The sequence below is a fragment of the Carcharhinus amblyrhynchos genome, chromosome 23 (assembly GCF_965287045.1).
Source record: "Carcharhinus amblyrhynchos chromosome 23, sCarAmb.v2.hapA, whole genome shotgun sequence".
Taxonomy (NCBI): domain Eukaryota; kingdom Metazoa; phylum Chordata; class Chondrichthyes; order Carcharhiniformes; family Carcharhinidae; genus Carcharhinus; species Carcharhinus amblyrhynchos.
Window position 1 is genome coordinate 42,445,303 of NC_137346.1, and position 25,972 is coordinate 42,471,274.

At 46.5% G+C, this 25,972-nt stretch overlaps 1 protein-coding gene across 1 annotated transcript in view; it reads left to right on the top strand.

Moving 5' to 3' along the window:
- Positions 1-22,526, top strand: part of styxl1 (serine/threonine/tyrosine interacting-like 1) — a 41,480-nt gene extending 18,954 nt beyond the window's left edge. Inside the window, exons 4-8 of the mRNA XM_080211098.1 lie at positions 3,195-3,328; positions 12,450-12,595; positions 13,873-13,967; positions 21,417-21,541; positions 22,515-22,526. Coding sequence (XP_080067224.1) covers positions 3,195-3,328; positions 12,450-12,595; positions 13,873-13,967; positions 21,417-21,541; positions 22,515-22,526 — 512 coding nt within the window. The remainder of the gene's footprint in view (positions 1-3,194; positions 3,329-12,449; positions 12,596-13,872; positions 13,968-21,416; positions 21,542-22,514) is intronic.
- Positions 22,527-25,972: the final 3,446 nt, after the last annotated feature.

The window sequence follows — 25,972 nt, forward strand, 5'->3', positions numbered from 1 at the left end:
TGCGACTCATGCACAAGGACCCCGAGGTCCCTCTGCACCGTCGCCTGCTGCAGTTTTTCGCCACGTAAGTAATAGTCCTTCCTACCATTCTTCCTACCAAAGTGGACCACCTCACACTTGCCAACATTAAATTCCATTTGCCATTTCCTGGCCCATTCGCCCAGCCTATCTAGATCCTTCTGCAGACTCTCCACACCCTCCGCACAATTTGCCTTTCCCCCAATCTTGGTGTCATCAGCAAATTTCGACACCCTGCACTCGGTTCCCTCCTCCAGATCATCTATATAAATGGTAAATAGCTGAGGCCCCAGCACCGACCCCTGGGGCACCCCACTAGTCACCAATCCGAATAGCACCCATTGACCCCCACTCTCTGCCTCCTATTTGACAACCAATCCTCTATCCACGCTAACACCCTACCCCCAACTCCATGTCCCCTGACCTTCTGCAATAACCTCTTGTGAGGTACCTTGTCAAACGCCTTCTGAAAATCCAGAAAGACCACATCCACCGGCTCTCCTCTATCCACTGCCCTGGACACATCCTCATAGAACTCCAGTAAATTTGTCAGACACGACTTCCCTTTAATGAAACCGTGTTGCGTCTGCCCTATCAAGCAATTCCCTTCAAGATGCCTCGCAATTTCCTCCTTGATGACGGATTCTAACATTTTACCTACCACAGACGTTAAACTAACCGGCCTATAATTCCCCACCTTTTGCCTGGCACCCTTCTTAAACAACGGTGTAACATTAGCCGTTTTCCAATCTTCCGGCACTTCCCCGGAATCCAGCGATGTCTGGAAAATAACCACCAAGGCATCCACTATAACCTCCGCCATTTCTCAGAACCCTCGGATGCATTCCATCCGGTCCTGGGGACTTGTCCACAATCAGCCCGTCCAGTCTGTCGAGCAGAGGGACCTGGGGGTGCAAGTACACAAGTCCTTGAAGGTGGCAGTACAGGTGGAGAAGGTGACGAAGAAGGCCTATGGTTTGCTTGCCTTTATATGGAGGGGTATAGAGTATAAAAGCTGGCGTTTAATGTTGTAGTTATATAGAACGTTGGTTCGCCCGCATTTGGAGTACTGCGTCCAGTTCTGTTCGCCTTACTACCGGAAGGACGTGGAGACCCTGGAGAGAGTGCAGAGGAGGTTTACCAGGATGTTGCCTGGTATGGAAAGTCTGAGCTACGAGGAAAGATTGGGCAAATTGGGGCTGTTCTCCTTAGAAAGGCGGAGAATGAGGGGAGATCTAATAGAGGTGAATAAGATTATGAAGGGTGTAGATAGAGTGAACAGTGGTAAGCTTTTTCCTAGGTTGGATACAATAACTACGAGGGGCCACGGGCTTAGGGTGAAGGGGGCGAGGTATAACTCGGATGTTAGAGGGAGGTTTTTCACACAGAGGGTGGTGGGGCTTGGAATGCACTGCTAAGTAGGGTGGTGGAGGCAGGCACGCTGGGGTTGTTTAAGACTTACTTAGACAGGCACATGAGTGGACTACAGTTGGAGGGATAAAGGAGACTTTTCTAAATAAAGATCAAGAGCTTTGGGACGTCCCTGGGAATCAATAGATTCCTATGGACCTTCAACATATTTCATAGCTCACTTGCTTTATGTTTGCGCTTCTGGGGATTCCGTACATGTCTGTCTAAGTTTTGCATGTTTATTGATGTCTTTTCTTTTACTTCACAGGGCATTCGGTCAGCCTTGTTGACCAACAAGGGGCATACACGTGGTGGGTTGTAGGAGGGCTGCTCTTGGATGTTGTTTCGAGAGTTGCCTCGTGCTTCGTGTTGTTACTGTACGCTTAAACTGGACCATCTGACGGGCAACGTGACAGCTCAGTGACTATCACTGCTGTGCAGATACATGGATTTGGGCCGGTGTCTGCGGGAGTTTGCACATTCTCCCCGCGATTGCGTGGGTTTTCTCCAGGTGCTCCGGTTTCCTCCCACATCCCAAAAACATGCTCTTAGGCTGATTGGTGTAACAAATTGTCGCTAAATTAGTCTTCCCTCAATCTTCCCCAATAGGTGTAGACAAAGGTCACGGGTGAAGGAGGGCGCTTATAATGTTAAAATGGCGGCACGGGCTCATTGGGCCGAAGGGCCTGTTTCCCGTGCTGTGTTGTTCTTTGTACCAGAAGTTCTGAGAGAAACAAGTTTTAGCGAGGAGCTGAAGGAAATCAGCATTAGTAGAAAAATGGTTTTGGGGAAATTTATGGGATTGAAAGTGGATAAATTTTCAGGGTCTGATAATCTTCATCCCAGAGTATGTAAGGAAGTGGCCTTGGAAATAGTAGATCCTTTGGTGGCTATTTTCCAAAATTCTTTGGACTCTGGACGAGTTCCTACAGATTGAAAGGTAGCTAATGTAAGTCCGTTATTCAAAAGGGAGGGAGGAAGAACAGTGGGCCTAACGTCAGTACTTGGGAAGTTGCTAGAGTCCATTATCAAGGACTTCATAACTCAGCAGTTGGAATACAGTGGTAGAATCGGACAAAGTCAGAATGGATTTACAAAAAGGAAATCACGCTTGATGAATCTGTTGAAATTCTTTGAGGATGTAACTAGTACAGTTGACTGAGAACCAGTGTATGTGGTTCATTTAGACTTTCAGGGGAAGTTAGAAATTTCCTTTGTGAGTGCCAAGGATGCATGCCCAATAATATGAGGGAGAGGTAATCCCTCCCATGGTGGTGTAAGACTGTGGGGCAGCCTTTGCCACCGTGGGACCACTCTTTGGGCATTGGAGCTTTTGGCTCAGATGCACCCCCCACCCAGGGAGGCCACCTCCTCAAAACAGCGCCTTAATCATTTAAATATTTTGTCTGGCTCAGGTCAAGGGCAGCTTCTGTGGTTCCACTATTGTCACTGATAAAATGGCCAGGCTGCAGGTCTGCATTGGGGAGCTACTCAGCCACAGCTCCCTGGCATTTGCCACCCTCCCCATCATCTAGCCTCGTACCTGGGATCGGGTAAAATTCCTCCCTTAAGTTCTGGGGTACCGTAATGCAACTAGAATACACAAACCAGTGCTTCTATCCCGAGCCAGAGGTACAGGTCTCAGATTCTGAGATTGGTGACTCAGTTGTATAAATGAAGACCAATTCGTTTAAACTGAAATTTCACGGTAAATGTATTCTTGGGTTAAAAATTCATGTCACTAATTTAAACAGTATCAATTTTAGGTCCAGCTATTGAATACGCAAAGCTCCTGGAAGTCGTGAGCCGGCAACCTATCAGGATCCTGAATGGTGGCTACGAATTCTTCTCTGCGTGCTATCCGTTCTACAGGACGCAGGTGATATTTTACATGCCACGGGTAGGTTTGGTAATCTTGAGCCATCCTACATGATGTTGACAATGTTGAGCTGGCTTCAGGATGATGAGTTGCATAGGTCAATTCACACTTTTCCTCTGTAAATCTGCATCTGTGACATGGTTTTAATGGTGGTTTCCTATTACAGGTCAGGAAATGTCAGTCACAATCAGAGAGGTCATTTACATCTCTTAGTAAGGTATTAAAACCAGAATCGATGCCTCTCTGAAAATCTGCCTGCACTTGCCCTGCTGCTGCACAAGGTTCCCATGCCATTTGTCATTTTAAAAATGTTCTTACAAAGGAGAAGGATGAAGCAACCACTGTAGTTACGAAGGGGGTGGGTGGGTGGGGGGTGTGTGAAATAATGGATGGCATAAACAGTGTGAGAGAGAATATTTAGGTGTTTAACATCATGGACTAGGTGTGGATGAAATGTATCCTGGACTGCTAAGGGAAGAAATAATACAAACCCTGACCAGCATTTTCCAATCCTCTCTGGCTACTGGCATTGATGCCAGGGAAGGCAGTGGCATGACAGGATTGTCACTAGACTAGTAAACCAGAGACCCAGAGTTCTGGGGACCTGGGTTTGAATCCCAGCAGAATAGATGGTGAAACTTGAATTCAAATCTGCAACGATGACCATGTAAAACCCCAACTGGTTCACTAATGCCCTTTAAGTAAAGAATTCTGTCTTGATTCCACATCCACAGCAATGGGATTGATTCTTAAATGCCCTCAATACAGATGCATAATAAATGCTGGCCCAGCCAATGATGCCCACATGCCACGAATGAAAAAAACTGGAATTTTTTTTTAGGGGAATAGTCATTTATCGAATTAGACAGCAAAAGACATTCTGATGATTCAAAGAACAAAGAAAATTACAGCACAGGAACAGGCCCTTTGGTCCTCCAAGCCTGCACCGACCACGCTACCTGACTTAACTAAAATCCCCTACGCTTCCGGGGATCAAATCCCTCTATTCCCATTTCATTCATGTACTTGTCAAGATGCCCCTTACAAGTCATTACTGTATCTGCATCCACTACCTCCCTTGGCAACGAGTTCCAGAAACCCACCATTCTCTGTGTAAAAAAATTTGCCTCATACATCTCTTTTAAAACTTGTCCCTCGCATCTTAAACCTGTGCCCCCTAGTAACTGACTCTTCCACCCTGGGAAAAAACTTCTGACTATCCACTCTGTCCATACCTCTCATGATCTTGTAGACTTCTATCAGGTCTCTCCTCATCCTCTGTCATTCCAGTGAGAACAAACCAAGTTTCTCCAACATCTCCTCATAGCTAATGCCCTCCATACCAGGCAACACCCTGATAAATCTTTTCTGTATCCTCTCCAAAGCGTCCACATCTCTTTGGTAGTGTGGTGACCAAAATTGAACACTCTGTTCCAAGTACGGCCTCACTAAGGTTCTATAAAGCATCAACACGACTTGCCAATTTTTAAACTCAATACCCCAGCCAATGAAGGCAAACATGCCATATGCTTTCTTCACTCCCTTCTCCACCTGCATTGCCACTTTCAGTGACCTGTGTACCTGTACACCCAGATCCCTTTGCCTATCAATACTCCTGAGGGTTCTGCCATTTACTATATAAACTGATTTATCATGTAACTGTCATTCAATACAAATACTACTTTCCACTCTTCTTTCCCTCTCCTACAAGGGAAAAACTCAGCTCTTAAATACAAGCTTCAATGAGCATCACCTGTTCTCAATTCACTCTGAAGTACCACCTAGCTCGCTCTTAAAGAGACCTGTATTTGTAACATTGTCATAGGCAATTGTTAACATTGCACTATTGTTTAAAAAGGGAGGAAGCAATGGCCTGAATGATTACAAATCAATCAGCTTGACATTGGTGGTAAGCAGATTATTGGAAAAAAAATTTGTGAGCATGTGGGGGCGATCTTACCAGAATTTGGCAAAGTGTTAGTTCTGGTGAGAAAAGGGGTGTGAAACTCTCCAGCTTCACTGATCTGTTTTCTCTTCAGATCTCAACATCTAAAATAAGAGTGGGAATAGTCTGCACCATCATTCTGGCAGGATGGGGACTCTTAGAACTGGAAACCAGCTTCACAGATATTGGATAAATCCCCCTTCCCCCATCCACCATGGGGGTATCTGGGGCCTTCGCCATCATCCTTGGCATCCCCAGGGTCTGGAACCCTGTCTGAAAGGGTGGTAGAGGCATCATGGTGATAAAACAGCTGGATAATTGTTTGAGGTGCTGTAAGTGTGGAGAGAAAACCAGAATTAACATTTCAGGTAGTTGGCCTTCCATCAAAACTAGCAAAGGTTAGAGATATATCAAGTTTAAAGCAATTACAGAGGTAGAGGAAGGAGGGTGAGGAGGAAAAGTATAAAGGAAAGGTTAAATCAAAAAAGGAAGTCTGGTGCAGAAAAAAAGGGGTGAGAAGAAACAAAAGGTGTGTCTAGAGGCAGAGGTAGACTTTCACTTTTTGGGGCCCTGTGCTCTCCCTCTTTGCAGGGTCCCCATGACAGTGCACCTTACTCCACCTAATGACGTGGTGCCTCACCCACCAGTGAGGGCCTCACTCTCTCCTGCCCAGCCCTGGCCTGAGGGTCGAGTCGCACCTGCAGCTCTCCTCTAGATGACTGAAACTCGCAACTGTGCTGCTGGCTGCTGACTGCCTGGCTGCTGCTGCTATCTGGCCTGGTCTTTGCTCTGGCCCAAACTGATCCTGTTGCCCAGTCCTCCTCGCCCTCATCCCTGCTCTGATTGAGTCGCACTACTTCTTCCGAAAATTATATTGGCGCCTGCTCGGCATCTCCCAACTGGTCAGTGCTCACCTCTCACTTGGGTAGCCAATCCTTGAGCCTCAACTATGACGTGTGCTCTTGGCTGGTTGACTGCTGCTGGCTTTATCTGGCCTGCCCTGGTCTCTGCTCTCGCTCTTAGTCAGCGGCCTCAACCTTACCGGTCCAGTTGCTGCCAAGCCGTTTCACTCTGCCCTCTGGTTGAGTCGCCCCACACTCCCTGAAAACTACACAAATTCAAAGCTACCAGACTTTGACTGGTGCTCCCACAGCCACCTCTCAGCCTAGAGCTCCCCCTGCCCCATTGGCCAGGGCCCTGCATTGCAGTGCAGTGTTTCTCTGTGAATGTGCCTTTGTGGAGGGGCGTGAGAATTCATCATTACCAATAGCTACCATTCAAAACCAGTCAAACAATCAAAGGTAAAAATACAATCCGAGATTATGATCTAAAATCGTTGAACTCTGTATTGACACCAGAAAGCTATAACGTGTTTAATTAAAGTATGAAGCACAGTTCCTTCAGCTTTATATAAACAGCATTAGATGGGATACACCCTCTGTGTATATTTGTTGCAGTCAGATTTTTGTAGAGTCATGGAAACTCAGTGGGTGGAGGGTGATGAAGCGTGAGGAGTGAAGGTGAGACCAATGGGGACTAGGAGGCCTAGAATGTAACCAAACAATTGGGACAAAGTCCCAGGGAAATGTAACAGATATTTAAACCAGCTCGCAATAGGACTCGGCTGTCCTGGTGGCTACCTCCAATCTGCTTCTGGGGGTGGAGGACCCAACACTATCCTGAAATTGTACCCCAGGAGTGAAGTGCCCACTATTCAGGGGCCTTCCTACTGAGGTGGGGCAGTGAACTGAGAGATTTCCCGACCTGAGCTACTCACCTTGGAGGTTAAAAAAAACCAAGGCCTTAAATGTTGAATTAGGACTTGACACTTCAGTGCAACGTTGAGTGGACGCTGCCTTGCCAAATATGCTGCTTTTCAGATGCTGAGTTCAGCCAACGCACAACATGAGTGTTCAGTGGATGTTAAAAATCCCAGAACACTTTCCCGTCAGAGTAGAGGAGTTTTCTACATTTTATCCCATAATGTACAGCTAAAACAATAATTTATCTGACATCCATTCATGGGATCTAACTGTGTAAATTGATTGCTGCATTTGTTTATTACAAAAATGACTTCATGTAGAAAACTAATTCACTTTCTGTAAAGTGCTTTCGGATTTTCTACATATTCACAAAAGTCAAGATATAAAATCAATTTATAGAGAGCTAAGAAATAATTATGGATAGTAAACATTTGTGAGAGTAGTTTATAGCCCCCCCGCCCCCCCCCCCCCCCCCCCACCTCTTAAAATAATTGTCATGTTGGGCAGAGGAGGGTCAAATCAAAGGTGCATGTAGCAAGTGTAGAACAGTAATCATGAGAGATACTGGAGTTCTATGAGGATGTGTCTAGGGCAGTGGATAGAGGAGAGCCGGTGGATGTGGTCTTTCTGGATTTTCAGAAAGCGTTTGACAAGGTACCTCACAAGAGGTTATTGCAGAAGGTCAGGGGACATGGAGTTGGGGGTAGGGTGTTAGCGTGGATAGAGGATTGGTTGTCAAATAGGAGGCAGAGAGTGGGGGTCAATGGGTGCTATTCGGATTGGTGACTAGTGGGGTGCCCCAGGGGTCGGTGCTGGGGCCTCAGCTATTTACCATTTATATAGATGATCTGGAGGAGGGAACCGAGTGCAGGGTGTCGAAATTTGCTGATGACACCAAGATTGGGGGAAAGGCAAATTGTGCGGAGGGTGTGGAGAGTCTGCAGAAGGATCTAGATAGGCTGGGCGAATGGGCCAGGAAATGGCAAATGGAATTTAATGTTGGCAAGTGTGAGGTGGTCCACTTTGGTAGGAAGAATGGTAGGAAGGACTATTACTTACGTGGCGAAAAACTGCAGCAGGCGACGGTGCAGAGGGACCTCGGGGTCCTTGTGCATGAGTCGCAAAAACCCAGCTTGCAGGTGCAGCAGGTGGTCAGGAAGGCGAATGGGATGCTGGCCTTCATAGCGAGGGGGATTGAATATAAAAGTAGGGAGGTCTTGCTGCAGCTGTATAGGGCATTGGTGAGGCCGCAGCTGGAGTACTGTGTGCAGTTTTGGGCGCCGCAGCTGGAGGGAGTGCAGAGGAGGTTTACTAGGCTGATACCGGAGTTGAGGGGATTCAGCTACGAGGAGAGGCTGAATAAACTAGGCTTGTACTCGTTAGAGTTTAGAAGAATGAGGGGAGATCTCATTGAGACGTATAAGATGATGAATGGGATGGATAGGATAGAGGTGGAGAGACTCTTCCCGCTCAAAAAAGACAGTAGGACTAGGGGGCACAGCCTCAAGATAAAGGGGAGGCGGTTTAGAACGGAGTTGAGGAGGAACTTCTTCACTCAAAGGGTGGTGAATCTCTGGAATTCTCTGCCCGTTGAAGTGGTGGAGGCTGCCTTGCTAAATATTTTTAAGAAGCGGGTTGATGGGTTCTTGATAAGAGAGGGGATTAAGGGTTATGGGGAGAGGGCGGGAAAGTGGAACTGAGCCACAACAGATCGGCCATGATCTTATTGAATGGCGGGGCAGGCTCGAAGGGCTAGATGGCCTACTCCTGCTCCTATTTCTTATGTTCTTATGTTCTTATGTTACTCTTCTAGAATTTGCTATCTAAAATTGAATATGAGTTCACAAATTGCACTCAAGATGGTTTTCTTGGCGATGTCACAGGTTTTGTGCATCAAAGAACCAATTGGAGAATAGACTATCTTAGATCTAATATTGTGCAGTGAGATTGGCTTAATTAATAACCTTGGAGTAAAGGAGCCTCTGGAGAAGAGCAATGATGGTATAATAGAACCTTAAATTGAAGTTGATTTGGTTAACAGTGAAACCAGGGTCTTAAATTCAATGCAAACTCTGTAGCCATGAAAGGAGAGCTGGCCAACGTAATTCGAGAAACTAGATTAAAAAACAGAGGGCGTTAAATTTTCTCAGAAAAAGTGTAAAATGGGTGAGAAAATGGGAGGTCCTTTCACCCATTTTTCCAGAGGTAAGTGGTGATAATTTATGACACTGTGCAATTCGGAAGCCATAATATGAATCTCACCAATCGGGAAGGCATAGATTCTCAGCTCACTGAGGAGCCAATGCGCTCCAATTTCCCAGTATATTGTGTATGTTGCCCCAACCCTTGTCAGGCCCAGCCTCTATCAGGCCCTTGGTACTGCAGAATTCCAGGCTGGCACTACCTGAGGGGTATTGCCTGACCCTGTCCCTGAATACCCAGGGACTTCAATGACCTCTGGACCCATCGCGAGGCCAGAACATCAGGGCCCTGTTGGTGAGGACCATCTGTGATTCTCACCGGTGAGGATCTCCACCAATGAGATGGGAAAGTTAATTGAGCGTGGATATTGCTTCCCGGGGTCCTTAATTAAATTAGCTCACACACCCAGGAAGGGCGCGAGGTTGATTTCACTAGCAGAACACGGCCAGCTATATCACAAGAGACACAAAATTGGATGCAAACCCAATTTTTCACCTCTCGCTCATATTTCCCTCCCTGCTACACTACTCGACCAGTGTATCAGGGAAGAAAAGTCCCATCCATGGTAGATGAGCAATGGCTAATATTTGAATTTACAATTTACTACAGATAGACATTGGCCTGAACTTCCACAGAGTTGCAATCACCATCAGATTGCCACTACATTCCCATGTACCGGAGCTTCATTTTATCATCGAGGCTTCAGACCCACACCACCTCAGAAAGGTGGAGTGTATAGTCCTCCTTTTTGGTGCACCAAAATCAGGGAAAAGCAAGTCACATCCCTTTCTTATGGCACAAGTTGCTGCACTCCAATAATTTTAAATATCCCAAAGCCAATTTGAGAAGCTATGGAGCGAAGGTCAGTGAGTGAAAGGGTAGTGTGGGCTGGGGAGATAGTTTTTAAAAATTCTTTCATGGGATATGGGCATCACTGGATTGGCCAATATTGTTTTCATTGCCCATCCCTAATTGCCCTTGAGACAGTGGCAGTGAGCCGACTCTTTCAACAGCTGTAGTCCACTTCGTGTAGGTACACCCACAGTGCTATTAGGAAGGAAGTTCCAGGACTTGATCCAGCGACAGGAAAGGAATGGCGATGTAATTCCAAGGATAGTGTGTAGTTTGAAGGGGAACTTGGAGATGGTGGTACCCCCATGCATTGCATCCCTTGCCTTCTAGATAGGGGAGTCACATCAAAGGTTATTACATAAAATCAAAGCTCATGGTGTAGGGGGTAACATATTGGCATGGATAGAAGATTGGCTGGCTAACAGGAAACTGAGGGCAGTTATAAATGGATCTTTTCCTGGTTGGCGGGATGATGAGTAGTATGCCACAGGGATCAGTGCTCAACTTTTTATATGCATGATTCAGATGAAGAGATTGAAGGTAGAGTTGCTAAATTTGCTGATGACACAAAGATTGGAAAGTAAGTTGTGAAGAGGACATAAGGAGGTGACATGGATAGGTTAAGCAAGTGGGCAAAGTTCTGACAGATGGAGTAGTAATGTGGACAAATATGAAATTGTTCATTTTTTTTATTTATTCAAGGGATGTGAGCTTCACTGGCTAGGACAGCATTCACTGCCTATCCCATTTGGCCCTGCCCATTGGGCAGGAAGAATAATATTCTCTAAACGGTGAGAGATTACAGAGCTCTGAGATTCAGAGGAATCTGTGTGTCCAAGTGAATCACAAAAGGTTAATATAGGAAGTAATTAGGAAAACTAATACTAAAACTATTGATTTTGCGAGGAATTGATTACACAAGTAGGGAGGTTATATTTCAGTTATACAGGGCATTGATGAAACCACATCTGGAATCCCAAGTAAAGTATTGGTCTCTTTATTTCTGGAAATGTGTAAATGCATTAGAAGCAGTTCAGAGAAAGTTTACTAGACTAATACCAGGAATGGGATGTCTTATGAGGAAAGGTTAAACGGGTTAGGCTTGTATCCAGTTTAGAAGAGTAAGAGGTGACTTGATTGACTCAGGATGTTACAAGTTTCAATGTGAAGAGGATGTTTCTGCTTGCGAGAGAATCTAGAACTAGGGATCACTCATTTAAGACAGATGAGACAAAATTCTTTCTCTGAGAGTAATAAGTCAATGGAACTGTCTTCCTCAAAAGGCAGCAGAAGCAGTAGCTTTGAATATTTTGAAGGCAGTGCTGAATAGATTCTTGATATACAAAGGGGTGAAAGGTTATTGGGTAGGAAGGAGTATGGAGTGAAGGTTACACTCAGCCATGATCTTATTGAATGGTGGAGCAGGGGGCCAAATGACCTTATCCTAATTCATATGTTCGTGTGTCAAAGAAATCTTGGTAAATTTTGTGCTGCACATTTTAGATGGTACATGTTGTCGGTCCATGGCAGAGGAAGTGGATGTTGAAGGTAGTGGATGGAATACCAATCACGTGGCCTGCTTTGTCTTGGATGATGTCTAGCTTCTTGAGTATTTTATTTCAGCTACAGTTGTCCACGTAAATGGAGAGTATTCCATCACACTCCTGACTTGTGCCTTGTAGATGGTGCAGATCTTTGTGCAGTCAGGAGGTGAGTTACTCTCCACAGAATTTCCAGTCTTTGACCTGCTGTCGTAGCCACAGAATTTATATGGCTAGCGCAGTTCAGTTTCTGGTCACTGGTAACCCCCAGGATGTTGATGTGGGGTATTCAGAGATGGTTGGATTATCTCTTGTTGAAGTTAGTTCTTGTTGGACTTGGCACTCGTGTGGCACAAAGGTTACTTGCCACTTGTCAGCCCAACCCCCTATGTTATCCAGGTCTTGTTGCGTGTAGAGGTGGACTGTTTTAGAAGTTGCAAATGGTGCTGAATATTGTGCAATCATTAGAGAACAACCCCATTTATGATTTTATAATGGAGGGAAGCTGAAGATAGTTGGGCCGAGGTCACTGTCTTGAGGACTGCAGTGATGTCCTGGAGCTGAGATAATTGACCGCCGACTACCACAGCCATCTACCTCGGTGGAACTGTTGGCAGCTGTCATGGGCAGGCTTTCTAACTGGTTCTCCAACCCAGATGGTGGCCCCTCCCCGCATCGCAAGAATTCCATCACAACCAGTGTCTTGAATTGTACAAAGTCAGAAAAATGTACATATACATGTGGTTGAAGCAATTACATTTAAGCAGATTCTGAATTTATTGATTCAAATATGTTGCAACTAAAATGTGAGGATTTTGAAATGTTTCCATTGCCTGTAGGAGCTGGATGCCTTTGAACCCTATCCAATAGAGATTTTACCAGCCAAACTTTACTTGGGTGACTTCAAACAAGCCTCTGACAAGCAAATTCAGAAAGATCTGAAATTCAAGGCTTACCTCAACCTCTGTCAGGCAAAAGAAATTAAGTGAGTAATTAGAAAGAGATTCACTGAGCGGGATCACAGAATAATTAATCTGGTGAATGAGAGGTCACCCTATCTACAACGTTAGGACAAGGTAGAAAGTTTTGACATTTTATTCTGCCTGTAACTGTGCGTTTGAGAGCTTGATACAGATATTAGTACCTGAAATACAAGAATGCATTCTCTTCCACAGAACCAATATCACTCACCTTGATGACCTCATAAAAAGTATTCTTTTAAAAACCTTTGAGCTGGACCTTCAAGTGGCCAACATTTTATAGACAATCTAGGGACATGGAACTATACAGGCCAGGTTCAATATCTGCTCATTCCAATTTGGCTAATCCTGGCTGACGTGCCGACAAAAATGCTACAAGTTGTCTCAGAATCCTTGGGCAAAAGAAAAACCAGCTATGATTCGTGCTGCCGAGTCTTATCAAGCAAAATTGTGCTAATCTATAGATATATGTGGTTGTTGGGGGAGGACTGAATCAGCCTGAACTGTGATGCCTTCCACAATTCCAATTCACCCAGAAGAATGGTCATATGGAAGAGATGGCTAGTTGGCTGGTACTGTGGAAATATATCCCAATCAGAACCTTTTGTGGGAGAAGATTTTTTGTTTAAATGTTATATGTAAAAAGTGATAAAACTTTGCATGAGTCTCAATTTGTTGATACTTGTTGAAAAGCTTGGGCAAATACATTTATGATTTCTGGAAATTTATAATTAACTAAGTTACAGAATCTTTTAGCACAGGAGACCATTCCGTCCATCTTTCCTTTGCACTTTTTTTTTAAACAGATCTTGGGCCTCACAGCCAGGGACCTGGATTTAATTCCCAGCTTGGGTCACTGTCTGTGCAGAGTTTGCATGTTCTCCCTGCATCTTCGTGGGTTTCCTCCCACAGTTCAAAGATGTGTGGTATAAGTGGATTGGCCATGCTAAATTGCCCCTTATATTGTCAGGAGATTAACAAAGGTAAATACATGGGGATAGGACCCGGGTATTGTTGTCAGTGCAGGCTTGATGGGCCAAATGACCTCCTTCTGCACTGTAGGGATTCTATGATTCTTTGCCTTTAGTCCCACTCATCTGCTCTTCCCCATAATCCTGCAAATCTTTTCAACTATGTATCCAATTACTTTGTTCTAAGGTTCTGCCACAACAATTCAGTAATAATTTATATATATTACCCTCAATTTGCAATGTAGCTTTAGTCTTATGATCTTATGAAATTACATGAAGAAATAATCATTTCAATCTGTTGGTCCTTTTAGCTTCACAGGAGAGGAAAATGATTCCGTTTTACACATTCCTTCTTCAGAAGAAACTGACTTTTTGTCCCAATTCCCAATGATCTGCAACTTTCTCGGTGAGTTAATGGACCAATCCTGCAAATATTAAATTTGCTTTGCAGCACGAGAGATTATATGTGTCACGGTAAATAAAATTATGCACTTTATAACTTAAATGGGTTCATATTCTGTTCATCTATAGGTCCCTGTACAATGGAAAGTAGACAAAAACTTTGTTGGGAGCAAAAGTAGAAATTATTGGGAAAGCTCAACAGATCTCGTAGCATCTGTGCAGAGACAAACAGAGTTAACTTTTCGAGTCCAGTATGACTCTTCAGAACCTGAGGTTCCAAAGAAGAGTTATATTGGACTGTTTTCAAATCTAGTAGATAGATCACTGATTCACTTTCAAAGACTAAAGCAGTTTGCCTCAATCTGAATTTCGAAAGATGACCAACACTTGGTGATATCACCATTTAATGTTGAATAAGGGCAGTCTTCTGCATTAGTATAGAGCAAATGTTAATCAGTTTGGCCTGGGTTTGAACCCAGGAAAAAGCGTTTCCACCACTTGGGTTGTCACCCAGTTCCTAGAGCCTCCCCAATCTCTGAATCATGTGGCTGGAATACGTGTTCAATGATCATGTTTACATAAAACAAAATCAATGCAAATACATGGCTACAAATTTTAAGTTTGTACACTACTTTATGGTTTACTCAGCAAACAGAAACAGAAAAAGGACAATTCAGAACATGACAGCATATTAGTTAAGCAATTAATTTTACTGGAGGTTGTGGAGACCAGGTTGTATTTAAGACAGAGATAGATATGTTCTTGATTGGTAAGGGGATCAAAGGTTACAGGGAAAAAGCGGGAGAATGGGGTTGAGAAACTTAACAGCCAAGATGGAAAGATGGAGCAGACTCGATGAGCCAAATGGCCTAATTCTGCTCCCATATCATATGATCTAATTTAGTTTCTGACGATGTTTCCTTGCCATCTTAAATTTTCACAGTAATGTTTTCAGAATGTTTTATTTTGTTGGAACCAGATCTAAATATTTACATTTGATAATTCAATACTTTGCCAGAAAAAAAATCAATGATTGGAAATATGCTTTGGAAATTGGTTTCCTTGGTTAGCTAAATGGATTGTGATGTAAAATGATGCCAACAGCTTGGGTTCAATCCCCATGCCAGCTTTGGTAGATCATGGAGGTCTATCATCTTGCCTTGCCCTCGGCTTGATGCAGAGTGTTGCCCCTGAAGCTCTATCGCCACTTGTTTCTCTCTAATGGAGAGAGATGAGAGTGACAGCCCTTGATATCAAGGCTGAACAAACAAAGAACAACCCAGCACGGGAAACATGCCCTTCGGCCCAACGAGCCCGCGCCGCCATTTCAACAAAGCCTTTTCCTACACCTACCCCGCCCCGTGTGTATGTGAATGGTACCCCTAATGTAGCCAGATTCAGGGGAGAATAGTGTAGGGTCAATTTGGTACACCAATCAGCCTAAGGGCACATCTTTGGGGTGTGGGAGGAAACCGGAGCACCCAGAGGAAACCCATGCAACCACAGGGAGAATGCGCAAACTCCCACAGACACAGGTCCAAATCCATTTATCTGCACAGCTAGCAGTGATAGTCACTGAGCTATTGTGGTGCCTGTCTGCTGGTCCAGGATTAAGCACACACAACGACACGAAGTACTAGGCCACTCTCAAAACCTCCGAGAGCAGCCCACGCACGACCCGCCGTGTGCAATGCCCATTGTTTGACAAAAAGGTGGACCGACACCTGTGGATTAAAAGAGACAAAACATGAACATGTAATACGACATTTCCAGTGTCGTCCCGAGGCTCTGACCCTTTTTAATACCGTCTACTATAACCCTTCATCCCTGTTTCGCTCATGTGTCTATCTAAGTAAACCTTAAACAAGTCCAACGTGCCTACCTCCACCACCTTACTTGGTAGTGCGTTCCATACCCCCACGACCCTCTGCATGAAAAACCTTCCTCTCGTATCCAAATTATACTTCTCCCCCCTCACCCTTAGATCGTGACCTCTCGTAATTGTCCCCAGTCTAGGGAAAAGCCTACCACTGTTGACTCTATCTATTCCCTTCATTATTTTATACACCTCTATCCGATCCCCCCTTAATCTCCGTCTTTCTAAGGAGAAGAGCCCCAGTTTCTCCAACTGTTCCTCGTAACTCAGTCCTTCCATGCCAGGCAACATCCTGGTAAACCACCTCTGCACCCTCTCCAGGGTCTCCACGTTCTTCCGGTAGTAAGGTGACCAGAACTGGACGCAGTACTCCAAATGCGGCCTAACCAACGTTCTGTACAACTGAAGCATTAGACGGCAGCTCTTATACTCTATACCCCTTCCTATAAAGGCGAGCATTCCGTAAGCTTTCTTCACAACCTTCTCTACCTGTGTTGACACCTTCAGAGACTAGTGCACCTGCACTCCCAGGTCCCTCTGTATTTCTATACTCTTAAACGGTCTACCTTTTATCATGTAACTCCTCCCTGCGTTATTCCTTCCAAAATGCATCACCTCGCATTTGTCAGGATTAAATTCCATCTGCCATCTATCTGCCCAATATACCAACCTATCTATATCCTGCTGTGTCACCTGACAGTCTTCCTCAGTACCTGCCAATCCTGCCATCTTGGTGTCATCTGCAAACTTGCTGATCACGCCACGTACGCCCTCTTCCAAGTCGTTTATATATACTACAAAGAGGAGAGGTCCCAGTACTGAGCCCTGCGGCACACCACTGGTGACTGACCTCCAGCCAGAAAAGGACCCTTCCACTACTACTCTCTGTCTACTATTGCCCAGCCAGTTTTCAATCCATCTAGCTACCTGTCCTTGTATCCCATGTGCCTTAACCTTTCCTACCAGCCGACTGTGAGGGACTTTGTCAAACGCCTTACTGAAATCCATATAGATGACATCAACGGCTCGCCCATCGTCAACCGTTTTTGTCACCGCCTCAAAAAATTCTACCAGATTCGTAAGGCAAGACCTTCCCTGAACAAAGCCATGCTGCGTATCCCTAATCAGATCACAACGCTCCAAATGCTCATACGTCCTATCCCTAAGAATTTTTTCCAATAATTTTCTTACCACCGATGTCAAACTCACCGGTCTATAATTACCAGGGTTATCCCTACTACCCTTTTTAAACAGCGGTACCACATTAGCTACCCTCCAGTCCTCTGGGACCTCACCTGTGTCCACGGAAGAGACAAAGATTTGCGTCAGAGGCCCAGCAATTTCATCTCTCACCTCCCTAAGCAGCCTGGGATAAATACCATCAGGCTCCGGAGCTTTATCTGTTTTTATGCTACCTAAAAACCCTAGCACTTCCTCCCTCGTAATGGATATTTCCTTCCACTGATCTACAGCTCCCCCCAAGACATTACACGACACCAAACCCCTCCTTCGTGAATACTGACGCAAAGTATTCATTCAGGATCTCCCCCATTCCCTCAGACTCGATGCATAGCTCCCCTCCTTTGTCCCTATGAGGACCAATTTTCCCTCTAACCACTCTCTTGCTCCTAATATAAGAGTAAAATGCCTTTGGATTTTCCTTAATCCTATCAGCCAAAGCCATTTCATGCCCTCTTTTCGCCCTTCTAACTCCCCTTTTAAGCTCCCTCCTACTCTCTCTATATTCCTCCAGCGCACTCTCCGTTCCCAGTTGTTTCGACCTAACATATGCCTCCCTCTTCTTCCTGACCAAGTCTTCGATACCCCCTGTAATCCACGGCTCTCTAATCCTGCCTTTCCCATCCTTCCTCTTTGCCGGCACATGCCTTTCCTGCAACATTATCAGTTTGCCCTTGAAAGCCTCCCACTTACCAACCGTGGACTTGCCAGCTAACAACCCCTCCCAATCAATGTCCTTCAGCTCCTTCCTAATCTGGCTATAGCTCGCCTTCCCCCCGTTCAGCACCCTCCCCTTTGGATGGCACTCATCCCTTTCCATTTTTACCCTAAAGTAGACGGACTTGTGGTCACTGTTAGCCACATGTTCGCCTATCTCAACCTCAACCACCTGCCCCGGCTCATTACCCAACACTAAATCCAGTATAGCCCCCTCCCTAGTCGGGCTAGTTATGTATGCTCCAGGGACCCTTCCAACACACATTTTACAAACTCCTCCCCATCCGTACCCCCAGCTCTAGGCCCTTCCAATCCACTCCAGGAAGATTAAAGTCACCCACTACAACCACCTTATTCTTTCTGCACCTATCTAAAATGCCTCTGCAAATACCTTCCTCCACTGACCTCGGGCTGTTGGGTGGCCTATAGTATACCCCTAGCATCGTAATCTCTCCCTTTTTATTCCTCAACTCCACCCACAGCGACTCAATCCCTAACTCCTCCGTATTATCCTCCCTCTGCACTGCTGTGATGTGTTCCTTTACTAACAGCGCCACCCCACCACCTCTCTTTAACCCTCCTCTGTCACACCTAAAACACTTATACCCAGGAACATTCAGCTGCCAGTCCTGCCCTTCCCTTAACCACGTCTCCGTTACTGCCACCACATCTAACTTCCTCACATTCAACTGAGTGTGGCATCAAGGAGACCTAGCAAAGTTGGAATCAATAGGTATTAGGGGGCAAACACTTTGCTGGTTGGAGTCATACCTGGTACATAGAAAGATGGTTGTGGTTGTGGAGGGTCAGTCATCTCAGCTCCAGGACATCTCTGCAGGAGTCCCTCAGGGCAGTGTCCTAGGCCCAACAATCTTCAGCTACTTCGCCAATGACCTTTCCTCATAAGGTCAGAAGTAGGGATGTTAGCTGATGATTGCATAATGTTCAGCACCATTCGCAACTCCTCAGATACTGAAGCACTCCATGTTCAAATGCAACAAGATCTGGACAATATCCAGGCTTGGGCTAACAAGTAGCAAGTAACATCTGTGCCACACAAATGCCAGGCAATGACCATCGTCAATAAGAGACACTTTAATCACTGCTCCTTATATTCAATGGTTTTACCATCACTGAATCCCCCACTGTCAACATCCTTGGGGTTACTATTGGCCAGAAACTCAACTGGACTCACCACAAAAACACAGTGGCTACAAGAGCAGGTCAGAGGCTAGGAATACTGCGGTGAGTAACTCACCTCCTGACTCCCCAAAGCCTTGCCACCATTTGCAAGGCACAAGTCAGGAGTGTGATGGCATACTCCCCACTTGCCTGGATGGGTGCAGCGCCAACAACACTTGAGAAGCTTGACACCATCCAGGACAAAGCAGCCTGCTTGATTGGCACCACATCCACAAACAATCAATCCCTCCATCACCGACGCTCAGTAGCAGCAGTGTGTACTATCGACAAGATACACTGCAGCAATTCACCAAAGATCCTTAGACAGCAACTTCCAAACCCACAACCATTTCCAGCTAGAATAAAGGCAACAGATGCGTGGGAATCTCCAAACTACTTACTGTCCTGACTTGGAAAGACATTGCCATTCCTTTGCAATTGTTGGGTCAAAATCTTGGAATTCCCTCCTTAATGGTATTGTGAATCAACCCGTAGCATGTGGACTGCAGCGATTCAAGAAGGCAGGTCACCACCATCTTTTGAGAGGCTTCTAGGGATGGGCAATAAATGCTGGCCAACCAGCAACACCCATGTCCCACGAATGAGTAAAAGAAAATCCTTTGTGGACTGTGGTTACTTGCCCACCCACCAGTGTATTATGGCTTTATTAGGTCATATAAGGAAATACATAGGTGAGTATGATTATCATATAAGACAAGATGAATTCCTTCATCCACCTATCAAATCTAATCTCGAATTTCATCACACTTTCTGCCTCACCGACAAGAGGGCCAAAATGGGATTTGTGGCAGCTAGATTGCAGTTTGAGATCTTCCCTGTGCCCCTCCCACCCCACCCACTCCCCCGCCAGCAATGTAATCTGGGTATGAACGTGATTTCCATGAAGTTGGCTGTATGTAAATTGTCATTAAATGGCTTACCACTGTTGTTTCTGGTGATGTCGTGTTAGCGGGAATAATGTTTGGATTTTGCAAACAAAGACCAGTTGTGAATGATCACACCGGAGTTGTGGAGGTCAGTAAAGAATGCCCCCCGCGGTGGTGAGAGACATGGCAAGCTGGTAATGCCAGGGATGGCCCTCTGTGTAGCTACACTATACACCACAGAAAGCATTCTTTCTGGTTGAGTTACAGCTTGGTATGGCTCCTGCTCTGCCCAGGACCGCAAGGAAATATAAAAGGTCGTGAGTGTAGCCCAATCCATCACACAATTCATTCTCCCATCCACTTCTCGCTGCCTCAGCAAAGCAGCCACCATAATTAAGGACCCCACGCACCCTGGACATTTTTTTTTTCCACCTTCTTCCGTCAGGGAAAGGATACAAAAGTCTGAGGTCACATCCCAACCGACTCAAGAACAGCTTCTTCCCTGCTGCTGTCAGACTTTTGAATGGACCTACCTTGCATTAAGTTGATCTTTCTCTATACCCTAGCTGTGACTGTAACACTACATTCTGCACTCTCTTGTTTCCTTCTCTATGCTTTGTCTGTATAGCGCACAAGAAACAATACTTTTCACTGTATGCTAATACATGTGACAATAATAAATGAAATCAAAATTAGGGTGGAGGGGAAATGGTTCTCGTGTGTTGGAGGGGTGCCCTGGCTTTCAATGGTGGGAGGGGTTGGCCTCAAGTGCAAGAATCGGGGGTGTTCCCCATGTCTGACGGGGGTGGGGGTCATAATGTTTGTCGTGGCGGGGGGGCTGCTTTAACATTACTTTAAGATCGAGGTGCCCTTTAAAAAGCATTTTAAAATTGCACTGACTGTTGTTTGATTTGGCTGTGAACCAGTCAGTTTCACACAGCTTTTCTCACCTGCTCCAGCACTCTGTAATTTTTGGAAAATTTTGCCAACAGTTCTTCACATCATTATTTTGTGTGATGGTCAATACGTGACATAATATGGCAGTTATGTGACATAAATGGTACCTGCCGCTTATCAACCCAAGTCTAGATATTATCCAGGTCTTGCTGTCGGCTGGCGTTGGCTGCTTTATTATCAGAGGAGTTTGTGAATAGTGGCACATGCTCTGGCATCATCACCAAAGACCCTTATGAAAGAGGAAAACTTATTGAAGAAGCAGTTGAAGCTGGTTGGGCCAAGGGTAGTTTCCTGTTTTCCTACGGTTCCTTGATGGTTTTGGCTAAGTGCTATCTTATTGTTAAGGACAGTTGCTCTCATTTTGACACTCAGCTCTTGCCTGCATCAGGGCTGTGATGTGACCTGTAGCTGAGAGGACCTGGTGGAACCCAAACTGAATGCAAGAGCACAGATTATTGGTATGAAAGTTTAAAATTGCTTCAGTAATACAATCAGAACATTCCTTGGGTCATCAAAAGAATATTTCTCATGGACAGGTTCCTTTCTTTATGCGCAAGATGTAGGCAGTATTGCATAAGCTTTATCTTATTCTCAGGTTGGCAGGCTGGAAGTACTACAAAGAATCTGTGCTTGGGCCCCTGCTTTTCACAATCTATTCCAATGAATTGGAGGAGAGAAACAAATGTAAAATTTCCAAGTTTGCTGATGACACAAAACTTGGTGAGTTATGAGGAAAATGCAAAGGGGCTTTAATAGGATTTAGACAAACCAATTGAGTGGGCAAGAATATGATAAATTAAGTATAATGTGGAAACATCTGAAGTTATCCATAGTGTTGGGAAAAAGAGAAATGCAGAGGATTTCTTAAATTTCTCACCAACGAATGCTGAGTGCTGATACCCAAAGAGACCTAGGGCCCGATTTTACTATTGCAAACGGGCGCAAAAACGTGGTAAAGTCGGGTGTGAGGCCATTAACACAATCCACACCCACGTCCGCGCTGGTAGCCACTTTACTGAGACCCGGGAATTGCTGTGATCCGATTCACGCCCGAAACGGTGCAATGGCAATTTAAATGCAAGTGAATTAATGAACTGCCCACCCAACTTTATCAGCACATCCCTCTTTACCACCATGTTTGCCAATCCGGAATCGTGCTGAAACGGACATGCTGAATAAAAGTCCGGCTTGGGGCTCCAGCTGCTGAAAAGGGGAGTTCAGAGCTTCCAATGGCTCTCTGACTCAGATCGGTGGTGGGGGGGAGACGGCCACATCACTCTTTGGTGGGGGCGGAGGGATGAGGGAGGCCCAATCATTGGTTGGGTGGGGGGGGGGTGGTGGTGTTGGCGGGAATGAGGCCACATCATTCTCTGGGACAGTGCAGGGCTGGGGGTGGGGGGGCGGCGGAGGGGAGTGAGGCCAGATCGTCCTCTGGGATGGGGGCGGGGGGGTGGGGGGCAGAGGGCTGTGATTGGTCTGGGTAGCGGAGGGGAATGGGTGGTCAAGGGGGACAGTGATGTCTGTGGGGGCCATCGCTCCTGAGCCATTTTCTCTGCTTTCTGCAGCCTGGGAGCGATCTGACACGGGCGCGCTTTTTCAAATCTTTTTCTAACTGCGCAGTCCAGAGCTCCGATCATTTTGGGTGGCCAGTCCCCGCCCACAACGTGACTCAGACTCTCAATTTCTTTTTCAGGCTGAGTGCTAATGGGGTCGCCTGAAAGCAGATTTCCAAGTCGGATCTGAATTGCACCCAGATTCAGCACTTAGAATGAAAATGGTGAAATCAGGCCCAGGTGTTCTTGTTCATAAGTCACAGAGTTAAATGCAGGTGCAATAAAAACAAAAGTCTGAGATCACAGACTAACCGACACAAGAACAGCATCTTCCCTGCTGCTGTCAGACCTTTGAATGGACCTATGTTGTATTAAGTTGTTCTTTCTCTACCTCCTAGCTTTAGTGAAATTTTCTGAGAATGGATGAGGTAGGCCATCATCCTAGCTGTGACTGTTACACTATATTCTGCACTCTCTGGTTTCCTTCTTCCATATGTACTGTATGAACGGTGTGTTTCGGCTGTTTAGCACTAGAAACAATATTTTTCACTGTATTCCAATACACGGGACAATAATAAATCAAATCAAGTGAGAAAGGCAAAACGAAGGTTAACTTTTATTGCAAGGGAATTTAAATACCGGAGTAAGGAAGTCTTGCTGCAGTTGTACAGCGTCTTGGTAATACCACACTCAGAGTTGCTAAATGCAGTTTTGGTCTCCCTCCCTAAATCCTTTACTTAATTCCCTTGACCAACAAATCCTGAAGATGGCAGGATTTTCCAATGGTATAATCCTGAGGAGACTGGACCTGTATTCTTCAGAGTTTAGAAGAATGAGAGGCAATCTCATTCAAGTGTACAAAATTCTTATAGGCGTTCATAGGGTAGATGCAGGATGGATTTTTCCCTGTATTTGGGGTGGGGGGGGGGAGGAGGGAGGAGTTGGTGGTGGGGGGGGAGGAGGGAGGAGTTGGTGGTGGGGGGGGAGGAGGGAGGAGTTGGTGGTGGGGGGGGAGGAGGGAGGAGTTGGTGGTGGGGGGGGAGGAGGGAGGAGTTGGTGGTGGGGGGGGAGGAGGGAGGAGTTGGTGGTGGGGGGGGAGGAGGGAGGAGTTGGTGGTGGGGGGGGAGGAGGGAGGAGTTGGTGGTGGGGGGGGAGGAGGGAGGAGTTGGTGGTGGGGGGGGAGGAGGGAGGAGTTGGTGGTGGGGGGGGAGGAGGGAGGAGTTGGTGGTGGGGGGGAGGAGGGAGGAGTTGGTGGGGGGGGGGAGGAGGGAGGAGTTGGTGGTGGGGGGGGGAGGAGTTGGTGGTGGGGGGGGGAGGAGTTGGTGGTGGGGGGGGGAGGAGTTGGTGGTGGGGGGGGTGGAGGGAGGAGTTGGTGGTGGGGGGGGTGGAGGGAGGAGTTGGTGGTGGGGGGGGAGGAGGGAGGAGTTGGTGGTGGGGGGGGAGGAGGGAGGAGTTGGTGGTGGGGGGGAGGAGGGAGGAGTTGGTGGTGGGGGGGGAGGAGGGAGGAGTTGGTGGTGGGGGGGGAGGAGGGAGGAGTTGGTGGTGGGGGGGGGAGGAGGGAGGAGTTGGTGGTGGGGGGGGAGGAGGGAGGAGTTGGTGGGGGGGGGAGGAGGGGTGGGGAGAGTTGGGGGTGGGGTTGGGGGGTGGGGAGGAGCAGGAGTAGGCCATCCAGCCCTTCCAGCCTTCCCAGCCATTCAGTCAGATCATGGCTGATCTGAAGTGGCTCAGTTCCACTTTCCCGCTTTCTCCCCACAACCCTTAATTCCCTCGTCTCCCCACAACCCTTAATTCCCTCGTCTCCCCACAACCCTTAATTCCCTCGTCTCCCCACAACCCTTAATTCCCTCGTCTCCCCACAACCCTTAATTCCCTCGTCTCCCCACAACCCTTAATTCCTCGTCTCCCCACAACCCTTAATTCCCTCGTTCTCCCCACAACCCTTAATTCCCTCGTCTCCCCACAACCCTTAATTCCCTCGTCTCCCCACAACCCTTAATTCCCTCGTCTCCCCACAACCCTTAATTCCCTCGTCTCCCACAACCCTTAATTCCCTCGTCTCCCCACAACCCTTAATTCCCTCGTCTCCCCACAACCCTTAATTCCCTCGTCTCCCCACAACCCTTAATTCCCTCGTCTCCCCACAACCCTTAATTCCCTCGTCTCCCCACAACCCTTAATTCCCTCGTCTCCCCACAACCCTTAATTCCCTCGTCTCCCCACAACCCTTAATTCCCTCGTCTCCCCACAACCCTTAATTCCCTCGTCTCCCCACAACCCTTAATTCCCTCGTCTCCCCACAACCCTTAATTCCCTCGTCTCCCCACAACCCTTAATTCCCTCGTCTATCAAAAAGCTATCTACCCGTGACTTAAATATATTCAGCGAGGTAGCCTCCACCACTTCAACGGGCAGAGAATTCCAGAGATTCACCACCCTTTGAGTGAAGAAGTTCCTCCTCAACTCTGTTCTAAACTGCAGCACCCCCCCCGCCCCCACTTATCTTGAGGCTGTGCCCTCTAGTCCTGCTGTCCTTCCTGAGCAGGAAGAATCTCTCTACTCTACCCTATCCATCCCTTTCATTATCTTATACGTCTCTATAAGATCCTCCCTCTCCTTCTAAACTCCAACGCGTATAGACCCAGTCTATTTAGTCTCTCTTCATAGACTAACGCCCTCAACTCTGGTATCAGCCTAGTGAACCTCCTCTGCACTCCCTCCAAGGCCAAAAATATCCTTGCGCAAGTGCGGCGACCAAAACTGCACACAGTACTCCAGCTGCAGCCTCACCAGTGCCCTGTACAGTTGCAGCAAGACCTCCCTGCTTTTATATTCTATCCCCCTAGCTATAAAGGCCAGCATCCCATTTGCCTTCTTGATCACCTGCTGCACCTGCAGACTGGGTTTTTGCGACTCGTGCACAAGGACCCCCAGGTCCCTCTGCACCGTAGCATGCTGCAGCTTTTTGCCATTTAAATAGTAATCCCTCCTACTATATTCCTGCCAAAGTGGATAACCTCACACTTGCTAACATTGTATTCTATCTGCCAGGTCCTCGCCCACTCGCTCAGCCTATCCAGATCCCTCTGCAGACTTTCCACACCCTCCGCACAATTTGCTTTTCCACTTTGTGTCATCAGCAAATTTCGTCACCCTACACTCAGCCCCCTCCTCCAGATCATCTATATAAATGGTAAATAGCTGAGGCCCCAGCACCGATCCCTGCGGCACTTCACTAGTCACCAACCGCCAATCAGAATAGCACCCATTGATACCAACTCCCTGCCTCCTATTAGACAACCAATCCTCTATCCACGAATCCTCTATCCACATCTCACCAGGCATTCCCTTGATCCCTTTAAGACCAAAAGGGCAGAAGTACCCACAAAAGGTGGCTCCAGAACTTCTTACTCTGGTTCTTTCCTAACACCCTGTCTCAATAAGGCAGCAACATTGCATATGCTACAGTTTTCCACATTCTGATGAGGTTTGCTTAAATAACTGAGTAATTTCTGGGCCTATGATTCTACCACTGTAACTCAAAGATCTATGTTATCAACTTTGGAAATTGCCATAGGTTTTTCCATGATTACATGTAATT